General features: G+C 27.3%; 6 protein-coding genes and 1 long non-coding RNA gene across 11 annotated transcripts; 3 read left to right on the top strand and 4 right to left on the bottom strand.

Moving 5' to 3' along the window:
• Positions 1–418: 418 nt before the first annotated feature.
• On the bottom strand, positions 419–6,248 carry LOC126921621 (eukaryotic translation initiation factor 2A). 3 transcript variants are annotated; one of them, XM_050733334.1, is made up of 12 exons: positions 6,097–6,248; positions 5,347–5,610; positions 5,043–5,142; positions 4,604–4,779; positions 3,693–3,781; positions 3,473–3,623; positions 3,209–3,379; positions 2,928–3,102; positions 2,691–2,854; positions 2,507–2,599; positions 2,232–2,419; positions 419–2,181 (listed from the first exon to the last, which is right to left on the bottom strand). In XM_050733334.1, exons 1-12 carry the CDS (start codon positions 6,122–6,124, stop codon positions 2,029–2,031), a joined length of 1,752 nt encoding a protein of 583 aa, XP_050589291.1. In that variant the 5' UTR covers positions 6,125–6,248; the 3' UTR covers positions 419–2,028. The 3 variants fall into 3 exon arrangements, with proteins under 3 accessions (XP_050589291.1, XP_050589292.1, XP_050589294.1); XM_050733335.1 differs by having other exon boundaries at positions 419–2,154; XM_050733337.1 differs by lacking the exon at positions 419–2,181 and having other exon boundaries at positions 2,507–2,618.
• A 695-nt stretch (positions 6,249–6,943) lies between these two features.
• Positions 6,944–9,079, top strand: LOC126921625 (growth hormone-regulated TBC protein 1). Its single transcript, XM_050733344.1, has 7 exons — positions 6,944–7,107; positions 7,407–7,608; positions 7,675–7,905; positions 8,005–8,165; positions 8,236–8,344; positions 8,531–8,716; positions 8,816–9,079. The coding sequence occupies exons 1-7, from the start codon at positions 6,995–6,997 to the stop codon at positions 8,924–8,926; spliced, it is 1,113 nt and encodes a 370-aa protein (XP_050589301.1). The 5' UTR covers positions 6,944–6,994; the 3' UTR covers positions 8,927–9,079.
• A 185-nt stretch (positions 9,080–9,264) lies between these two features.
• On the bottom strand, positions 9,265–10,457 carry LOC126921634 (mitochondrial import inner membrane translocase subunit TIM14). 2 transcript variants are annotated; one of them, XM_050733360.1, is made up of 3 exons: positions 10,292–10,457; positions 9,715–9,849; positions 9,265–9,649 (listed from the first exon to the last, which is right to left on the bottom strand). In XM_050733360.1, exons 1-3 carry the CDS (start codon positions 10,292–10,294, stop codon positions 9,437–9,439), a joined length of 351 nt encoding a protein of 116 aa, XP_050589317.1. In that variant the 5' UTR covers positions 10,295–10,457; the 3' UTR covers positions 9,265–9,436. The 2 variants fall into 2 exon arrangements, with proteins under 2 accessions (XP_050589317.1, XP_050589316.1); XM_050733359.1 differs by lacking the exon at positions 10,292–10,457 and adding an exon at positions 9,966–9,992.
• A 130-nt stretch (positions 10,458–10,587) lies between these two features.
• LOC126922208 (dynein axonemal light chain 4-like) lies at positions 10,588–10,984 on the bottom strand. Its single transcript, XM_050734573.1, has 2 exons — positions 10,919–10,984; positions 10,588–10,845 (listed from the first exon to the last, which is right to left on the bottom strand). The coding sequence occupies exons 1-2, from the start codon at positions 10,982–10,984 to the stop codon at positions 10,588–10,590; spliced, it is 324 nt and encodes a 107-aa protein (XP_050590530.1).
• A 415-nt stretch (positions 10,985–11,399) lies between these two features.
• LOC126922104 (histone acetyltransferase type B catalytic subunit) lies at positions 11,400–13,980 on the top strand. 2 transcript variants are annotated; one of them, XM_050734366.1, is made up of 7 exons: positions 11,400–11,564; positions 12,037–12,221; positions 12,326–12,588; positions 12,670–12,826; positions 12,913–13,127; positions 13,271–13,422; positions 13,489–13,980. In XM_050734366.1, exons 2-7 carry the CDS (start codon positions 12,073–12,075, stop codon positions 13,780–13,782), a joined length of 1,230 nt encoding a protein of 409 aa, XP_050590323.1. In that variant the 5' UTR covers positions 11,400–11,564; positions 12,037–12,072; the 3' UTR covers positions 13,783–13,980. The 2 variants fall into 2 exon arrangements, with proteins under 2 accessions (XP_050590323.1, XP_050590324.1); XM_050734367.1 differs by lacking the exon at positions 11,400–11,564 and adding an exon at positions 11,956–11,977.
• LOC126922125 (uncharacterized) lies at positions 13,151–14,573 on the bottom strand. Its single transcript, XR_007712656.1, has 2 exons — positions 14,425–14,573; positions 13,151–14,359 (listed from the first exon to the last, which is right to left on the bottom strand). It is a non-coding gene; the product is annotated as an uncharacterized LOC126922125 (long non-coding RNA).
• A 255-nt stretch (positions 14,574–14,828) lies between these two features.
• Positions 14,829–17,001, top strand: LOC126922111 (S-methyl-5'-thioadenosine phosphorylase-like). Its single transcript, XM_050734381.1, has 6 exons — positions 14,829–15,332; positions 15,590–15,750; positions 15,939–16,159; positions 16,237–16,439; positions 16,509–16,718; positions 16,809–17,001. The coding sequence occupies exons 1-6, from the start codon at positions 15,312–15,314 to the stop codon at positions 16,848–16,850; spliced, it is 858 nt and encodes a 285-aa protein (XP_050590338.1). The 5' UTR covers positions 14,829–15,311; the 3' UTR covers positions 16,851–17,001.
• Positions 17,002–17,260: the final 259 nt, after the last annotated feature.

The following is a 17,260-nucleotide window of genomic DNA, read 5'->3' as shown; positions in this document are numbered from 1 at the left end:
ATATACGAATTTTTCAACCCCGTGTTTCTTGCCGCCCTTATTATAGCCATATTTCGGCCGTACTTCCTTTATTCCTTTGTTTTTTTAATCGAAACATTTTTTCCCAAAAACTCTTCTTGCTATAAATAGCTAGTTTTCCGTGATTTATTTTTTGTTGTCTATATAGAATTTCATGTGCACATGTACGAATTTTTCAACCCCCTATTGTTTTACTTGTTTTAAAAAATTGAATACTATTTCAATACAAGCAAATCTTTTTTTTAATATCACGTCGATTCAAATAGTAATCTATACACATGATGTAATTTAAATGGATTGATAAATTTAAATGAAAATTTTTATCGAGAATTACATGCGTATATATTGTAATACAGGAAAAATACAATTTCATAAAAATATATTACATATCGTTGACATCTGCTGTTTTTAATAATTTATTTTCATAAATTTCACGTAAGTATACACAACATTGGCGATTGTGATTTTTTTTTATGTAATTCATTTTATGAGATACCCATCACTTGTTAATTAATCCGTAATTTATATGTATATGATTCAATGTACATGTCAGAGATAATGATACATAATTTTTAGTTATTTATTTCACGAATTTTATAAAAATTCGACGTAATCACACATTGTACTATAGGTTTTCCCAATTGTATTTAACTTTTGTTCATTATTATAGCAAAATAAATGGAAACAAGGTAAAAGAAATGTTCTTTTGTCTATTGACTTGTACAATCTATATTGTACAAATTCTCTGATTGTTCAGATAAACCTAAAAATCTCAATATTAGTAAATATTAAATTAAAACAAGTAATTCAACAACTATTATATTGTTACAGAACACAGATTGTTGTTGAATGCTCATACAACAATCTGAAAAATAAGCGAAGGTAACTTTGAACATCATTGAAGAACAGCACTTTAAAAAATCAACTAATTCAAAAAGCTATATTTTCTTTATTACTTAAAAATGTTCCTTTAGTCGTGGAATATAGTTGGTAATTTTTTGGCAGTTTTCTTTCATTTATTTGTTACACTGTGCCACGTAATAGTACTTTTAATTTGACCAGTCTTATAAGCCTTGACAGCAAGAAAAATATAAAATCTGAATCTTAAACATATAATGTAAGGCACAAAACAAAAGTATGTATAAGAACGAAAAGTTGTCAGGAAATACTAGTGCAATACTCATTTCATGAGTGTAATAATTATGAAATCACAAAATGATATGTCTATATCTAACCCTCGCTAAATTTTCATAAAGAGATTGATAAAAACAAAAATGGAATAGTGCGCAATAATTTATAAACATAAAAAGTGAAATGATAGCACCTGTCTCCAGGAACAAATTTTATGTGCATTCGGTTTTATAATCATACCATTTTTCTTTTCCACCTCACATTTTCCATCACATATATATATATATATATATATATTATGCATTTTATACGGGGTAAATCGCTATTGCGAGTCACATTTCAAAGTAATACCAAGATAATATGATTCACCCTGTACAATTTTTTATTTATCAAATGTAATATCAAGAAAATTACTGAAGTGTTTTGTAATGCAACATTGGTATACAGGGCTATATGATAAGGAAGCTTGGTCATCATTGGACTGTTTTCCAATCTTCAATGCCCATTCTTCAATGTTATTTCGAAATATTACTTAGAATAAAGAACCCATTAAGAAAGAAAAAAAGTGGTTTCATTCCCAAGTATCAAAGGAAGGATTTAGCGATGGACCATTTCAATTTCATTATCATCGCTCAAAAAAAAACTTATATTTTTAAATCTTAATATCTTCAATGAGAGACATGGAAATCTATTCCATCCACTTTCAAAATTTAGTTTGTTCCCGCTACCTCTTCAGAATGAAAATTTTATGTACAGCCAAACGTAACTTCCGTACGTGTGATATCGTATGTGAGAGACCGAGATCATTTTCCGTTATTAAAAGAAATATTTAGACTTTTTTTTTTAAACCGCATACATATCCATAATTTGAAATGTTCATCATAAAGCAAGCTCTTCAAGTTCCTTCATTAAATCAGCTTCTTTCTTGATCTTGTCTAATTGATTGATTTCTAATTGCTTCCCAGCTACTAGCAGTTCCTTTAATTTTGAAATCTGCTCTAATTTCTGTAAAAAATGAGGAATAACAAACAGCTAAATAAATTTTATTTTATTACTGAAGTATTAGTAACAGAGATTCTTACGCTTTTAATTTTTTTAATTTTCTTACTCCTCTCCAAATTATCACAATCAGGAACATTTGTATTTAAATTCTGACTTTCCGTACTTGTAGTAACTTGTCCATTTGTACTTGGATTGTTTGATTGAGAAGATGCTAAGGATTCCGATTTCTTTGTACCTTTCTTTGCTTTTTTCTTTGCTTTTGTTGTAGCTACAACAAATATTGGATACATGTAAAATAAAATACCTATTTTGTATCTATAATTCTACGCTTTTAAATTTATTTAACGCTTTGAACCTTTTTTCTTATCTTTGAACATTTCATCATCGCGTAATTTAAAACTAATAGTTTCCCCTCTGGCAGAAGGTGGTCGATACACTTGTTTTGATGCTGCAAATGAAATGAAACTCTAATATTAAAAGATAATGTCGATTAATGTAGTAGTTCTATTGTTCTAAGGAACATTATAAATAACTCTTACCTTGTGGTTGACTAGGAGCAATACCTTCAACAGCTTTATAACTAATCGGTTTTTCTGGAAACGTTCCTGGTGGAAAGGTTTGCCATAATACTTCCCAAAGTTCTTCTTGTTCATTCCATGGTCGTTCGTATAATAAAGTTCCGGTATAATGCCAAATCTTAAATCTAAATATGAAATATTTATCGGATATAAATTAACATACAATTATCGAAATCGTACAAAATATAAAAGATTTACCCATTCCCCATTCGAAGTCTAGGTGCGGTAGTTGCAGTCATGAAATGTTCTCCATCTGGCGACCATTGAAGAAGCGTTGTATCAGGAGCTTCAGTTTTAGCAATTAGTTTTCTGTTAGCTACGTCCCATAACTCGATACCACCACGGAGATTGCCAAATCCCGTCAGAATTAGAAGTGCAAAGTGGTTAAGAAAATACAGTTCTTAATAAATAAAAAAAGAACTAAATAAACAAGTCATTTAAAGTTAGTTTAGTAGCATTTTAAAGTAATTAAAGGATATTGTTCCCTTGAGGATTGTAATAAATGCTATTCCGATGCAAAGCACCAAATTCAAATATTGGTTCACACTTAAGATTAAATAGTGTAGCTTTAGCTGGCATAAAATCATATATAACACAGAATTCATTATTTTTAGGAGACCACTGAACAGCATGTATAGGGCCCTTATTACCTAATTTAGAAAAATAAAAAATTACGTTTTGGAGACAAGAAAAAGTATTATTTCAAAAATAAAAACAATAATAATTAATAGATCATAACATACTAAGCATAACCATAGAAGTTTCTCCTTTTGTACTAAGATAGTGCAAAGTTTGTTTTCCATAATATGAAGCGCCTGTTTTGTCAACCTCTGTGCTCGTCATTAATAAAACGCTTGTTCCATTATTATTCCAATAAATATTTACTCTGTCCGCCTGAAAATAGAAATTATAGAATCTTGTGTACTTAAATACATATGTATGAATTTTATAATAATATAATACCTGGAAGAAACTTTTGTTTGCTAAAGCTTGTGTGGATTCGAACTTCGGATATTGAAATAGCCTACCAAATGAAGGCTGATCCGATTTTCCTGTAACGCAATAATACTGGTTATAAGAAATAAATTATTAGCTGGATTGTAATAGTAGCATAGTACTTTACATGTAATGATGTAATTAATAATTTGGTATTTAATGTGGAGAGTATTTATTTGTCTTACAAAGATATGATATTAAATTTACTGCAATTCCAAATTTCATTTATAGACACCTAAGAATCGCAAGTATATTGAAACAAAAAATAATTACCTGTTAAATAAACTTTATGAATCCCTAAAACTTTATGAAAGTACTTACATATAAAAATGAGCATGCAATAATCAGGAATATTTCCCATTAATGTTGATCCTGATTATATATTCATACTTGTATATTTTGCAAAATACCATTATGTTTTAATATTCTGTAGTACTTCTTTAAAATATTAAAGTATTCTATACAGATATAATTATCTTATAATCTTCATTCCATTTGTGTATTACATGCTTGCCACTCATATTTGCTTCATAATGAGAGAAACTGAAATAAAAAAGTATTTCATAAAATATGCCAATTTTTTATATGATTTATGCTTGAACTATATTACTAATGAACATTATATGTTTTAATCAGCCAAACGGAATTGCTAATTATCATTTTTAAATCATTTTGTTTGTTATATTGAAATTTGTATGACTTCTCTTAGTTTTTATGAAGCTTTTATGAAGCACTGATGTTTAACAACTAATAAACTGGTATGGTTACATGATAACAACTAAGAAACTAGTATACTCTCCACATATAAGTACCTTGATATAATATACATGCATTTGTTTAATTTAAAATTAAATAAATACATAACAAAATTTAATTACCCGGCATATAACAGAGAATATAGTACGGAGTATTACTTGGTGATATACTAAATCTAGCAACTTTGGCTACATTTATTCTGTACATAATTTTGTTAAAATTGACATCCTCATATAGAATGACATCTGCACCAACTAATAGCCCACAGATTTTTTCATCACTTGTCCATTGAGGTTCCCTAGGTAGATATAAGGAAAATAAGTTCTACCTATTGTTTATGTTTATCATAAAAAAGTGGGTAATTTTTTGGTAATAATAAATATAAGATTTTTATAAAATTTAAACGTTATGAATGCCATTAAAATATAAAATATTTTTTAAAACTGTATCTTTATGATCACACAATGTTAAAAGATAAAAAGAAATAAATAGTTTGCATCATTAATTGATGAATTTAATATAAATTTTAGTTAAAAATAAAATAAGTATGTAATACATTACCAGTCTGATTGTTTTTTCTGTATGAAACTCTTCACCAGTTCTCCAGTCTCTGATCTCCATATGTGAAGATTTGGTGTTCCTTGAGGATTTGATGTTGTCGCTGCAATATACAAATTAATAATATAAGTATCATTTCCACATTTAGAATATTGAAATATAATGCAAATAAAATAAATGTTAAAAAGTTTTATATTTATCTAATTTACTACAAAGTAATAAAATCAGTGAGATAAAGTTAAATATATAAACAAGATATATAACATAAAAATAACTAAAAATAAATAATATAGAATTAATATAATACCAATGAATGGTTCCCACGTCATAAAATATGTGCTTCGAGTGGAGAACTGAATCGCAGAAATTTTGGGCCTTTTGATTTCTGTAATAATTTTCCACGTAGAACAATGTAAAATCTTGGTAGTTACTCCATTGACCCATGCAAAATAACTTCCCTCTGGGCTAAAAATCATTGCTTTACATGTTTTACTGTCATCTTTAGGAAATGACTTCACTGGTTCATACGATGGTGGGCCTTGTCCTAAGCTGATTCCAATGGAACCTCTCACTATAGAAAATCACATTAAAATATTCTAAGTTCCTTTTTCATTATTAAACTATTTATTACATTTAACGCATGAATAATTTTAATAGTAGCAAACGTATAACATGAAAAATATTATGTATATCTTAAAACAAAAAAGTTATTAACATATATTCCTAATCCAAGATAAATTTAAATATCCACGAATTATTTATGAAATTAAATGAAATTGTCGGAAACAACTATATATATAAATATATTTAATAATAAATGCATTCTGATAACGAGGTACCGCATGACGCATTTTTTTAATCATAAATGTGTTCCAGTAATACAATGCCACATGACGCATTTTTGTGCAATCAGATATAGTGTAATACGAAACTTGTGAAGCATATCATGGATAGACGTATATTCTATGCATGCTAATATCATTTAGAAAAAAATATCAGTAAAAATTTGATGTTAAAGTAAGAAAATTATCAATAAAAACAATATGAAAATTCTTACCAGCGACACAAGGAACAGTTAACGCCATTTTACCTCCGTTACCATGTGGTACCGTAATATCGAGTATCGACCACTCTTGCCAGACTGAGGAATTTGTCCCTTGAAAAGGATTTCTTGCACATGCGTCGCCAACATCGTATGCAAGAAACACGTGCGCTCAGTACCGTAAAAACTAGGATACATTCATCAAATTTTCTTTATCATTTATTTAAATTTGAATAAAAGCAATAATATATTTATATAACATAGCAGCTATAACTGCTATAATGTATATAAATAAGTTAATATATTCATTACCAGATATATTAAAAATAGATAAAATATCATTTATGTGTATACCGTGATATCAAAATGCGTGTATTAATCTTTTATTTGAATATCAAAAATAATTTTCTATCAATTAACTACGCTTGCGCAAATGTTGAACTAGTAAATCTGTTATCGACTAGATTTCTCGATTGTGAATAATTATCCAGCAAATCGATCTTATTTTTTCAAAAATATTTTATCATCATTACTTTATTTTAAGTTATAAATGTATTGTAATATTGTAAAATCTATAGATTAATATTTAAATGTGGTCTACCGACAATTACGTGTTTATCAAATATTATTTATGTTTCCACTATCTACAATATGAACCTTATAGAATTAGATGTATGTTTAACTGTAATTTAGATGAGATATATAAGTCTATATTATTCTAAAAAAAGATAAAAAATACACAATCATATTATAAATCATTAACCTTTGAACCTGTTAAAAATTAAAATAAAAATATTTTAATCGTCGTACTTATAATATTAATATAAAATAATTCTTTATTACATAATAAGAATAGATAAGCAAGAAAATATTCGTTAATACAGTACACCATTAATGCAAACATATTTTAATTATGTTGTCGCACAATAAATTTAAAATTGAAAAGTGTTTACTGACCACCCTATATTCGGCAGAAATCATATGTCAGCATCGTCTTGCGTGGGGTATGGCAAGTTCATGTTTTAGGTAAGGTATTATAGATTTTATATTATTTCTTAATTATGTTGTAATACCTTTTTTATTATAGACATATATACTCAAACTATGAATGACATAATTAATATAATACAGATAATAGTCATATTTTTTATTTTTGTTTCGATTTAAGTGAGGTTATGTTTTTTTGAATACAATCTAATTTAGTGACATGAAAAGAATGGGTAGTATTTATAGGATGTATTTCTTTTAATTACAATCTCATAAAATTTCTTAATCTTATGTTTCAAAAACAAATTTGTTATTATATATGTACATATATTTATTAGTAATGTGGATGAATATGGCTTTGAAAGACCTCAAGATTTTGACTATGAAACTTATGAAGATTTTATCTCAGAATACCTCAAAGTACTTGCAAAAAGAGCAAAAAAGTGGTCTGAAATCATTGGAGAAGGAAAATCATTACAACGTAATATTACAATAAAGAGATATGTTCGTAAAGGTATACCAGGAGAACATAGAGGATTAGTAAGTATAAAATTTACATTTTAATTCATTTTATAAACATACAAAGAAAAAATTTCATTTTAAAAGGTATGGCTTTCTGTCAGTGGAGGAGAAGAACTAAAAAATGCAGATCCTGATCTTTATCAGAAGCTACTACAACCTCCACATAATAAACAAGTTGCAGATGTTATTAAAACTGATTTACCAAGAACTTTTCCTGATAATATATTTTTTAATAATACAGAAAATCAACAGTATCAATTATATAACATTTTATTAGCATTTGCTCATCAGAATAAAACAGTAGGATATTGTCAAGTATGTTAAATTTATTTTAATTTTTATTATTATAATTTTATTATACATACATATTTTTAATACAATTTATATAAAAGATTTCTTCATATTTTTTTCTAGGGCTTGAATTATATAGCAGGATTACTATTGCTTGTTACAAAAAGCGAAGAAACAGCCTTTTGGTTGTTAAAAGTCCTAATAGAAAAAATTTTACCTGATTATTATACTCCAACAATGGATGGCCTCCTTACAGATATCGATGTGCTTGCAGAATTAGTCAAGTAAATTTTTTTAACTTTTAATATAAATATACAAATTACACATGTAATGGCATCATCATTATTATTTTAGAATAAAAATGCCAGATATTTACCAACATGTAACGAATATAGGCTTACCTTGGCCAGTCATTACAACGAAGTGGTTTGTGTGTTTATTTGCAGAAGTATTACCAATTGAGGTAAAGTTGATTATATATGCTTTTTAAAGATAAAATTTACATAATTTATGTTTTGCTGTCTTTTAACATTATTGTATGTGGTGTGTACACAGTTGATTCATGCATTAGTTTAACATTTTGAATTAATACCTGTTTGGATTGCCATATACTATAGAAGTATTGAATAAAATATTTACAACTTGGCAGACTACGCTGCGTATATGGGATTGCCTTTTTTATGAAGGCAGTAAAATTATATTTCGGGTTGCATTAACTCTCATAAAAAGGAACAAATGCAACTTGCTTGCTTGTCAAGATTTTACAACATTAGCAGAATGCTTTAAAGAAATAACAAAAGACAGTATTGTTTTAAAATGTCATGACTTTATGCAGGTAAATAAAGCATTTTTTAATTTTTTATTAAGAAAATAAACGTATTTTAACAAACCTAATCAAATAATTGCTATGAAATATTTTATTTTCTTTTACTAGAGTATATTTAAAGTACCTGGATCACTGCCTGGTAACACAATTATTAAACTAAGAACAAAAATATCACGACAACGTTTGGAACAACAAAAGGAGAATAAATTAGGACGATAGTACTAGTAACGAGACTATACCTACTAAAAGATTCTAGTCAATATATTATTTTATTGTAATTCCGAAAAAACGAATGTACGGTATAAGATTATTAATAATGCTGCATCTACAGTATTCCTGTAAATATAAAAGTAAAGGATAGCATACCAGTAATCTATTATTACATTGATTTAGATTAATTTATAAGATTCTTTATACATTTTTTATTTATAAATACAAAGAAAACGGAATACTAATTTTATAAAATTGTAATATATTAATTGTATGAAGATCACGTGTTAAATATTTTTATCAATATAATTTTTAGTTCAATCAGCATCAAAATTAGAAATGAACCATTATTATGTATAAATAACTTTATTATAAGTTAAATAAAATACAGATTCAATATCTTATGAAATATCTATATATATATATTTACTTATTCAAATTAGAATCATGAAATTAGAATTAAATTAGAATCAAATTTCATATAAACTATCTATACTTATACATTTATCTATATATAAATCATTTTTCTAGTAAATCTTTTGCTTCATTAATTTTTGCAGCAATATATGGAGATCCACCTCTATCTGGATGATTTACAGCCATAATTTTCTTAAATTGTTGTTTTACTTTCAATTTACTTGCAGTTGGTGATACATCCAATATTAAACTAGCTTCTCGTCGAGTCATTCTAGACTCAAAACCTCCTTTGTAATATTTACTATTTGCTAATGTCTACAATGACACCTTCCATTAAATCTATTGAAACATTTATATAAACTTAAAAATTAGAAGTTTACCTGTGAATTTAATTTTGGTACATTTTTATAAGCTTCTGCCATCTTTTGAGATAATTGCGGCATTTTTTTAAGTATATAACGCCCAGTAAAACCCACTACAGCAAGGCCAATGCCTGCTGCAATAAGTGTAGAAGTCTACAAATATCAATTACTAGTAAGAATATGTTCTATAAATTCCGTTTTTTATCAAACGAAAAATAATTAGTCATTAAAAAATGCCATGTTAATTTACATATACTTTAAGTAATTACACGTATCCTCATAACCTCAAATACATTGAAAAGAATGTTAGATATTGAAAATAAAGGTGATTAAAATATTTTCTTCTTTTTTTTCTTCTCTTCATAAATAACAATATTTGTAAAGTCATAACTATTTATTTCATTTCTGATGAAATTGTGATGAAATACGTGCACATATATATACACACATTCTTGACATTGTATATACAGATATAAATCGCAAAACAATATTAATTCAGCAAAAAAATAAAGAAATATTAAGGATATATTATTATAAATTTTAATATATCAACAATAAAATTAGTTCACAATATGTCATTAGTTTTTACTCTTACCATTTTATTAAAATTGTCAAAACAATACAGCGCTTATTCAAAAACAACAAAATAAAATAATCTTCGAACATCAAAAACGTGATGAAAAAGACGATCCACTATAGTAATTAGTAAAATCGAGCAGTAGCGACATTTGATCCCATTGTGGATTCAGCTTTATATTTATTGTCCGTTCATATGTCTCTAACCATATTACATATAATTATTTAGACAGGAAAATATAAATAAATATAACAGAAATAATTATATTACTTACATGGTGTACAGTATAGTATATCAAAATTGTAATACTGTCGTTAAAAAGTTGAAACTGTTCTCCATACAAGGATGGCAATATTACCAGCGTTGTACATATATAATAACGACTTTGCTTGATACGTAACTGCACAAGCATATGATTCTCCAATAACCACATGAAATGGGCCACCGAATCTTTTATCTAAATTATCTTTAATATTTCGAGCTGCTAGTTCATGATTATCGGTATATTTCTCCGTAGCTGTAACGCATATTTCCATTGCCTCTTGCTTCATTTCTTCCTTCATATCACTGTACTAAAAAGATTTCAAATAAACCCTAATATTCATTATAATATTAAATCTTGTAAAATATAATTTAAACCCTTACTTTACACAAAGGATACGTATGAAATATTAAAGGTTCTTCTATCTTTTTCATCTCACCTGTAGACATTTTTGATTATTAGAATAATTTTGTTTCAATTAAAAAAAATTATGATTGAAGATTCCAGTAATGTATTAAATTAAAGTACTTAATAAGCATTTCAAAAATTAACATTTTAAGGTTCAAGACAAAAGTTTTAACATAAATATGAAATCAATGTATTTCATTTGTTATTTTATATATGTGATAAGATGTATAAGAAACCGAATTTAATTTAAATTTATAAAGTAGAATTTAATTTTATAGATTTTTATTCATGACAATATAAAATATTAATCTTTTTCATAAAAAATAAATTCACATATTTTTTGAAAATATTCATAATAAAGATCGATTGATATTAATGTGATGTCAAATTTTGTTTTCGTATTTAAGAATACTAATCTATAAGGTACCCAGTCAGAATAACCAATGACTTACAAGAATTTGGAACATAAAATCCAGTCAATTCTTAATCTTCGAAGAGGTTGTAACTATCCTAAATAACCGCTTTATTTTTGGCGCGAAGTTGTTTTATAGTTATGTTTACGGAAAAATAATAAAAAGTAGTGATCTATATCTATAAATTACACACAATTATTGAAAGAAGGTATATTGTTGCGATAATGTTACATGTAATGTTGATAATTTGATGATTTTTTAAATCAAAGAATCAGGAAAACATTTACAAATAAATACAAACTTAAGAAATTATTTAATAAGCATTAATTTAACTTTATACCTGAAAATAACATTTTTATATTTATTCTATTTTACACTGATAAAAAAATTTTACCTGCTAATTTATTAAATTCTGAAATATATATTGTATAACCTATAAATGTTATTTAGCGGTAACTTGTTAAGGTCAAATTTGTATATACATATATTTGTGTATGTGTATGTATATATATTTGTTTATATGTATATATATAAACAAATTCAGTTAAACATGGATAACCACGAAAATATTTGTGTGAAATAATTTTATCTATAATAATAAAATAATTTTACTCATTACTTGTAATTTTATTTGTAAAAGATTTATCAGTAATACAATTCTAATTTTTTATTTTTTACAGATTAATTCGTGTTATCTATTTTAATATTAATATAATATGGAAGATCCAGCTACTGTACGTTTAAAGAATTTGGTGGTCAGCAGTAATGAAGCTTTGGAATTTAAATTAGTACGTTCTGTCGAAGATATAGAAAATGATCAAAATACATTTAAACCAGAAATGTCCCATCAAGTATTTGGAGATAGGTTTGTTATTGAAATATGTATTATTAGAAATCTATATAAATATTATAGATTATATTAAATATATTTATTATGTTCGTTTTTTAATTATTAATTTTGTTTATCAGTGAATCTATATTTGGTTACCGGGATCTCAGAGTAAAGTTATATTACTCAGCAGGTTGTTTAGAAACATATTTAAGTATGAGTTATTCAGAAAAAATAAATAAAGTACTTTACGAGGGAGTCGAAGCTGACGAAGTATTGCCTAACATTGCTGAGAAATTAGCTCCACAAATACATACCAACATAGATGCATTTATTGAATCTTTAAAGAAAGATGAAATATTTATACCTCATGGTGAACTGCTACATTCATTTTCTATCAGTGGTAATGTCTTGTAATATTATATATTCTTTTTTTATATCATAATTAATCTAAATAATTAATCAAAATTTATAAATAATATAGATGAAAATTGTACAAGAAAATTTGAAGTTTACAAAGCAGACATGACTTATAACGGTTTTAAAGAATATCATCAACGTCTCCGTACATTTGTATTATGGTACATAGATGCTGCCAATTTTATAGACATTGACGATGAGCGGTGGCATTATTTTAATATGTAAGTTTAATCATGATTTTAATTTATGCTGCTTATTGATTACATGACAAATTATTTTGTTAAATAGATCACTTTTTGTGGAACAGGTTTGAGAAATATATAACAGCAGATGGTACTGCTCGCTATGCAACTACTGGTTTTGCTACTGTATATCAATACTATGCATACCCACATCATATTAGACCTCGTATAGCTCAAGTTTTAATATTACCACCATTTCAAAATATAGGTCTTGGTACACGTTTGTTACACGCTATTTACTGCGAGTATACTGGAAGAAGTCAAGTCAAAGACATAACAGGTAAATGAAAACATAGAAACACATAATCATTAAAAATCCAAATTTGTATTTGAAAAGAATAAAACAAAAGTGGGGCCTGATTAAATACTTTTATTTCAGTAAATCTAGTTCATTTTGGTAAGGCATTGTCATCATTGTTGTAGTTGAGAACCCTTCCGCGACGTTTCAACGGTTAAGAGATTATGTGGATGCAATGAATTGCAGTAAATTATCTAGTTTTTCACGAGAATATCTACTTCAAGGTTATAGTAAAGCGATGGGTGAAGAGGCTAAAGAAAAATTCAAGATTAATAACGTATGTTTTATATTTTTTTCACTATAAGAGATATTTTTAGATTAAAATATTAATTTTCATTTTTAGAAACAAGCTCGCAGAGTATATGAAATTTTAAGATTACGGGCAACAGATTTAGCAAACGAGCAAGAATATCGTAGATATAGATTAGATATAAAAAGGAGATTGAATATTCCATACAGACGTGAACAAAATGATTTGGTAAAATTTGAATGTGCGTTGAAGAACATTAATAAACATATGGACATCATTCTACCTACATTGGAGCAACGTATGCAAACTCTTGACCAAGAATACAACAGTTTAGAAGAAGAATATAGGAAAGTAATTAAACGTTTAGAAAATGCGGGAGAACTTTGAAATTTAATATTTTTTCTATTTTTTATTTTTATTAAGCTGCCCGTGTATGAAACTATTGATACTGCTTCAATATGAATTATCAAAGAAAATCTTTTTTTATTGATTCAATAAAATTTCTTTTTATTAAGTAATTATATTATGTCTAAATTGTAAAATGTAATATAATATGTCTAAATTTTTAATGTTTGAACTTGAAAATTTGAATGTTAATTTGAGCATGCATCCACTCCTACTCCGACGCACACTATATTTCATTCTTTATAAGGCTTATTCGGAACGAACCGGAAGAAGTTCAGATGGACTCTCGACATACTCGTATCGTTCGGAATCCCGAAACTGGATTCGGATATCAGCATGAGCCACTGGCATATATTCTATGGATACGAAATTTCGTGAAGCCGCGTGAAGCAATTTGATCGCGGCCATATTGACTTTAGTATATAGCGCCACTACCGGTTAATTGGTATACTTCATTTTTCTATACTCTTCTTCGCCCTCACAGCATTCATCATTTTGTCACTATCATTGACAAAAGACGAGTATACAGCATGGATTAAGAACAGAAAAGATTTCCTCTCTGCTAAGAACAGGATAAACATGACATTAAATGGAATTTTGTGTCTTAGGTTATGAAATACCGACCTGCCAAAAAATCAGAGTGTTTCTTACGTCCTCTGTAATTTCCTATAGCGAACATAGAAATTATCATAGACAACTCGTTAATGATTATATCACCTACGAGATACAGGAAAAGATTCGGATAAAGTTCCATTCACATATCTAAATTATTGTAAAGCGATTTTCAATTTGACTAGACGGAAACAGGTGGAGACGCGTGGAAAAATGTTAAGAATATAATAGGTTATGCATGAAATCATCGTTCCGATCATTTACAAAAGTATAGAGTTCTATATTTTCTTTGTTAGCTGTCTTATTCTATATCTTGTAATTTTATAACAAAAACGTAGTTTCAATCCTAACTACTACTTTACTGGATCGATAACGTCGCATGTGACACGAAATTACATGGGCGATCAGGGTGCCTATGTACCTCGTCAGTGTCACTACATAATGGTCATGAAATCATGGCCTGTTGCGAGGGTAAAGAGGAGTACAGAAAAGTGAAGTACACCGATCAACCGATACTGGTGTTACATACAAAAACCTCATTATGACAGCGATCAAATTGCTTTACGCGGTTTCACATAACCTCGTATTCATGGAATATATCTTAATGGTTTATGCTGATAACTGAATTCAGTTTCGGAATTTCGAAACTTCTGGAAGCAGATTCCGTCCAATCCCTCCCGAACGTCTTTCAATCCATTCCAATCCCAAATACACGCGTACTCTTATACCTCTAACGTTATACGATAACGTTGAAAATAGTAAGGGTCAAGACTCTTATCAGTGATATAAAAATACATTTAATGTTGAGCTTTCTCCATACTTCGTTTGTAGTTTTTAAAGCAGTAACTTAAATTCGGTGTATATCGAAAACTTTTAGATAACATCGAATAAAGTTAAAAATGGCCAAGTGTAAAGTGAAGGTAAGATTATTCGTATTAAAAAATTTGAGAAATTATATTTAATTAATTTATAGTGATACTATGCTCGGCAAATAAATTATCTATATCTTTTTTAAATCGTTTATATATTTGCATTATTATATTTGTAAATATTTGTATAGTTAATAAAATATATTGTTTAATTGTATAAACAATTTCATGTTTTGAAACTGTCACGTGACAAATAGGTGGCTTTTATTTTTTAAGTTGAATGCTATTGTATCTCTACAAACTTTTAGGTCGGAATAATCGGTGGTTCAGGTTTAGATGACCCTCAAAATCAAATATTAAATTGTCAAATTATAATTACGCGAGAAAAGGCTAAAAATGAGTTTGGATTTCCATCTAGCGATCTTTACCATGGAAATATTAATGGTGTAGACGTGGTATTATTATCAAGGTAACATTTGTGCTTTTAAAAATGAATTTTGAAAATAGAATGAATAGATTATTGAAAATAAGTTAATGATATATCATACATTCCTTTATGTTTTAAATACTTTCTTTTTTTTTTGGAATAAAAGTTTAAAGCAAAAAATTTTAAATTATAATAATAAATTATAAATAATAATAATTAAATGCATATAGACATGGACCAGGTCATATAACAAATCCCACTGCAGTAAATTATCGTGCAAACATTGAAGCTCTCCGCTTAGCTGGATGTACTCATATACTTGCTTCAACAGCATGTGGCTCTTTACAGGAAACTATTTATAGAGGACAATTAGTTGTTCCAGATAGTTTCATAGATAGGACAACAAAGAGAAGTATTACCTTTTATGATGGTACTTCACCTAAATATTTTGGTAAACTAGATTTCAATATTATATTAATAACGTACTATCAATCCTACCCAAATAAATATTACAGTATCAAATTTTAGGAGTGTGCCATATGCCAATGGAACCAGCTTTTGATCCAACTACATCTCAAATATTGTTTGAAGTTGGTAAAGAATTAGGGTATGACATAAGAAAAGAAGGAACAATTGTAAGTATAGAAGGACCAAGATTTTCCTCAAAAGCTGAAAGTAATGCAATGCGTTTATGGGGAGGAGACTTAGTTAATATGACTACATGTCCAGAGGTACTACATTTCTTTTCAAATTTCTTTGTACTAATTTGTAAATTTACATAAAATATATTTTTAAATAAGGTATATTTGGCAAAAGAAGCTGGACTTCTATATGCAGTTGTAGCAATGGCAACTGATTATGATTGCTGGAGAGATTGTGAAAATAATGTTCATGCAGCTGATGTAATAAAAGTATTTAAACAAAATGTTAGTAAAATAAGACATTTACTTATAAAGGCAGTTAAACGTATTGGTGAAAAAAATTGGGACAAGGAAATTGATGCTTTACATGTAATTATCATAAAGTACTTAAGTAGCAAAGAAAATATAAATAATTTTATATTACAGAAAAATAAGACTAAATTTTTCTTCTTTTTCCAGGAATTATGTCAGAGTAGTAATGTTTCTTCTCATACTTTATAAGTTTGTGTATTTGTAATGTAACCGTAATAATGTACTACTTCGTACTTTGGATTTATGTTAAGTTTGATAACAAAAACTGAAATTTATACACTTATAAAGGTTTTAAGAATACATATTGTTCGTTGTAATAAATAATATAATTAAAATAAAATGCGATATTTGTTATCCAATATTAGTTAATCTAAATAGTCAACAAGAAAGAGAGAGGGAGAGCGAGATGATTAAATGATACTTTATATTTAATGTGTACATAAATTGTAACAGAGTAATTTCTTGATCACGTACTCCATTTAAGAATTCATTTATTCATAGATTTAACATACAGTTATGATTCAGCTAATATTGTCATCACTGTGACTGAAATGTTTTTACAACTGGAATTTAAAAATTATATATTATTAATATAATAT

Source organism: Bombus affinis, chromosome 11 (genome assembly GCF_024516045.1).
Source record: "Bombus affinis isolate iyBomAffi1 chromosome 11, iyBomAffi1.2, whole genome shotgun sequence".
In the NCBI taxonomy this organism is placed as follows: Eukaryota; Metazoa; Arthropoda; class Insecta; order Hymenoptera; family Apidae; genus Bombus; species Bombus affinis.
The sequence above is the reverse complement of the archived record's forward strand: the minus strand, read 5'-3'. Positions and strand labels throughout refer to the sequence as shown.